Below are 3,634 nucleotides of genomic sequence, written 5' to 3'. Positions count from 1 at the left end.
ACAAAATGTCAGTGGCAATCCTAACGCTGGCATCATTTGGGAGATTTCGCAAACGTGTCGTTGCCATTGCCATGCCGCAAAATGGCCGTCTGGCCACGGCAACGGCATTGACGATTCTACCATTTCGCAAATGGATGCCAGAGCCATATCTATATTTATAACGAACCATCCTGCTTGCACACATTGCATTTGACGATGAACTCAGAGGACATTGCATTTGCGTTGCAAGTTTTCAAGTGGGCAAAGAGGAAGAAGCTCAAACCGCACATCACCACGATGCTCCTTGAGTACGCACTTGGGTTACCTGCCGAGTGACCACTCATTCCTGCTATACGTTTCGGCATCAACATGCGTGACGCTGACGCAATTCTTTCGTTCGGTTTAACGTCGCTGGTGTTTTACAACTGACTTCGCTGATTGGTGTCCCCAATGTCGTCATTACCTCGTGCCGTGACCGCGTCATTGGCGTCGAGGCTCTGGCCATTATGCTGAAGCGCTTGCGTCATCCCATCACGTCCTGCGATTTGTTGGCTACGTTTGGTCCCTCCCGGGAGCAAATCTGTCGCATTTTCAATCACATGATCAACTTGGTGTACAACAGTTGGAAAGACCATATTTACTGCAACAAGCGAATCGTGCGCACGCGTATTTCGGCATATGTTAAAGCAATTTTTGAGAAAGGTTCACCATTATCGAACGTGTGGGTCTTTCCCGATGACACGAAAATTGAAACCTGTCGAATCAGCGCCAAGGCACTTTCCAAGTCGCATCGTCTTTTCATGGTTTTCATGGCCATCTCGCGCACAATTGCACCACCTTGTTCGATCTTGACTTTTTCTTCTTGTCCCTCGGAACGAATTGCTGGCAAACTTTTCATATCATCCAAGAGATTGACAATGTCGTCCAAGAGGACGTGTTTTTCACGCTCTTCCGCATCCACGCCAGACAGTCGTGCAGACTCTGCATCGAAGATTTTGTGCTCCTCCACGAGGGCCAGGAATCGGTTCTGCACCTTCTTTCCGTCGACGACCCGTCCGAAGTGATCACACGCCATCAAGGTATCCGCCAGCGCCTGCCATGCCTTCTTGAGCTGACCTTTTTCGGCGGCAAAAGGTCTGTCTGCAGCAACCTGAATAAGAAGGGTTATGTCTTCTTCTGGGCTCCAATTGCGACGCTTCTCGGTGGATGCCATCGAACAATGGGAGTTATGGGAATGGCACGACTCTCCGTAGAATCGGTCGTTTCTGCGGCACAAAAAACAAAGTTCCGAAGGTTTGCCGTACACTTATCATTTCAAAGAGGTTCCGGCTATGGCAACGGCAACGGCTAATTTGCGAAATCCGCCTATTTTCTTCGCACTCTCATCAGTGGACTGGCATACCGTCTTTCGGCCAGGGCCGTGTTGTCGAGACGCCATTTGAATGTAGATTTGAACATTAAACTGGTTTTATCACTACAGTGCAAATTCGCTGTCTAGCACAAATGTTGACTCGCCCTGAAACACTGGACCCGACGTAAAGCGAACTGCACATTAGCGCCAATGCAAACCAGCCAGTTATCCACCCTCATACTTCGTGTTGCTGCGACTGGCCAGGTGCACGTCAGCCACCTTTCGCGTCCTACTGTACGTTGCGACCTACTGTACAGATGCTAGCCAACCTGTGGTCGCACATTCAATCTGCCACAGATCCGATCGCGAACACGCCTCGCAACCGCGCTGTATGTAAGGCCTTCCCCCGACTTTGCCCAAGTCGGAAGTGAATGGGAGACTGCCCATGACAAGATTCCGTGTCGAGAAGGGCAACGTCACTTCTGCGGCGTTTGGTCGGAATGGCTACGTTCAACGTGTGGTGGACATGGACACTCAGGCACTTAAGACCTTTGCAGCCATTGTGGAGTTTGTTAATGTTGTCTGGGTGGAATTGGATCGAGGTAATGATAGTACTGTACCGTGTTTTTCACACGTGCTCCGTCGATTGCAATGTCCTGTCTGCAAGTTTCGGAAATCTAACGTTCGGCCGGAGGCCCTGCCGACGGCCCCAATGCTTCTTTGCATTGGTGCCATTGGCGGCACCGAACTGCGGTGTAACATGGATTTGCGCCAGCCACGTCTGATCGACGCATGTCATTGGGCTGGCGCTAAAATTCAAGATTTGCAGCGACCTGCGTCCATGCACGCGAGCTGATTACAAGCTTACAATCAACGGAGATCAAGTGCCACGACCAACCACTTCTGCGACGAGGTTAAGCTTCACTTTCCATCGTTCTTGACCAAGTTGAGATGTTAGTGCTGCCTGGGTTAACGAAGTGCAATGCTCAGCCTGATGACAAGAGCATTGGGCAGCACTTTGTTGCCCTCGCGTCGCCGCTTGGTGACAACCCATCCATCACAGATAATGCAGCATGGAGGGACCTGCCCAACCCGATGGACACTGCAAACTGGTTTCGCGTCGCAACGATGTTGTGGTTCGACTCGCTCATTCATCGTGGGGCCAAGCGGACGATGCAAGAGAACGATGTATGGAAGCTTTGCCCACGTGACACAGCGGCGCACCTTCACGCGAAATTTCACGTTCACTGGCAACAAGAGCTCAACGGACATGCCGATCGCCCGAAATTTGGTCGAGCCATGTGGAAAACGCTGAAGTTAACAACGTTGTGGGCAACGACACTCCATGGCTTGTACGCGGTCCTCATGCTCGTCCAGCCGACTATGGTCAAGCTGCTTTTGGAGTATCTGCAGACGCCTCGCGACCAGCTGTCGCCGGGGGTTTCGATGGGGTACTTCCTCGCAGCACTCTTGTCCGTCTTGTCGGTGGTGGCAATTACTTTGGCCGATTTCGGTCAGTACCTAAACACGACCTTGGGCGTGAACGCCAAGTCCATTGTCATGGACTCGGTGTACCACAAGACGCTAAAGCTGTCGAGATGTTCAAATGCGAAAATGACATCTGGAGAAATCGTAACGATGGCAGCCGTTGACTCTGAACGACTCTTTCAGGGGTACATGGTCGTGCCGTGGCTGGTGGTAGCCCCAGCGACACTGATAGCCGTATTTATCCTCGTCGGGATCGAGATGGGCTTCGTCGTCGGACTCGTTGGAGGTTTGTCAATAGCCGCAGTCCTCTACTGGGGACTTGTGTCTGCAAAAGCCGTCGGACAAGCGCGCCATCACATTACAACCATCCAAGCTGAACGAGTCAAGCTCACCAACGAAATCCTCCATGGAATTCGAGTCGTCAAGCTCTACGCTTGGGAAACCTACATGGAGGAGCGCATTAAAACCATCCGCGCCAAGGAACTAGCCCTGCTCCGATCGTACCAGTACCAACGCGTGCTCAACACAGTCGTGCTGTCCATTGCCCCGGTCTTTTCTCTGGCTTTGTGTCTTGCTTTATACATCGCTCAAGGCAACGAACTCACCACACCGCTGGCATTCACTATCATAGCGTACGTGAACGTGGCACGTATTCCATGCACTGTTTTCGCCAATTCCATCATGGTTTCTTCTGAAGCATTGACTTCCTGCGACCGAATTGGCAAGTTCTTGCTGACCAAAGAAATCGCAGCAACGTCATCACTAGTGCCCAACGATGCTGCCTATGTCAAAGTCGAACTGCAAAATGCACACTTC

The 3,634-nt window shown here is 51.5% G+C and overlaps 2 protein-coding genes across 2 annotated transcripts; one reads left to right on the top strand and one right to left on the bottom strand.

The window, feature by feature from the left end:
• Positions 1-398: 398 nt before the first annotated feature.
• H310_12821 (hypothetical protein) lies at positions 399-1,192 on the bottom strand (the record flags this gene model as incomplete). Its single annotated transcript, XM_008880025.1, has 2 exons — positions 399-559; positions 814-1,192. The coding sequence occupies 2 exons, from the start codon at positions 1,190-1,192 to the stop codon at positions 399-401; spliced, it is 540 nt and encodes a 179-aa protein (XP_008878247.1).
• Positions 1,193-2,281: 1,089 nt separating this feature from the next.
• H310_12820 (hypothetical protein) lies at positions 2,282-3,521 on the top strand (the record flags this gene model as incomplete). The annotated part of the gene is made up of 2 exons (XM_008880024.1): positions 2,282-3,460; positions 3,516-3,521. The coding sequence occupies 2 exons, from the start codon at positions 2,282-2,284 to the stop codon at positions 3,519-3,521; spliced, it is 1,185 nt and encodes a 394-aa protein (XP_008878246.1).
• Positions 3,522-3,634: the final 113 nt, after the last annotated feature.

The sequence above is a fragment of the Aphanomyces invadans genome, assembly GCF_000520115.1.
Source record: "Aphanomyces invadans strain NJM9701 unplaced genomic scaffold supercont1.43, whole genome shotgun sequence".
Classification (NCBI taxonomy): Eukaryota; Oomycota; class Saprolegniomycetes; order Saprolegniales; family Verrucalvaceae; genus Aphanomyces; species Aphanomyces invadans.
The sequence above is the reverse complement of the archived record's forward strand: the minus strand, read 5'-3'. Positions and strand labels throughout refer to the sequence as shown.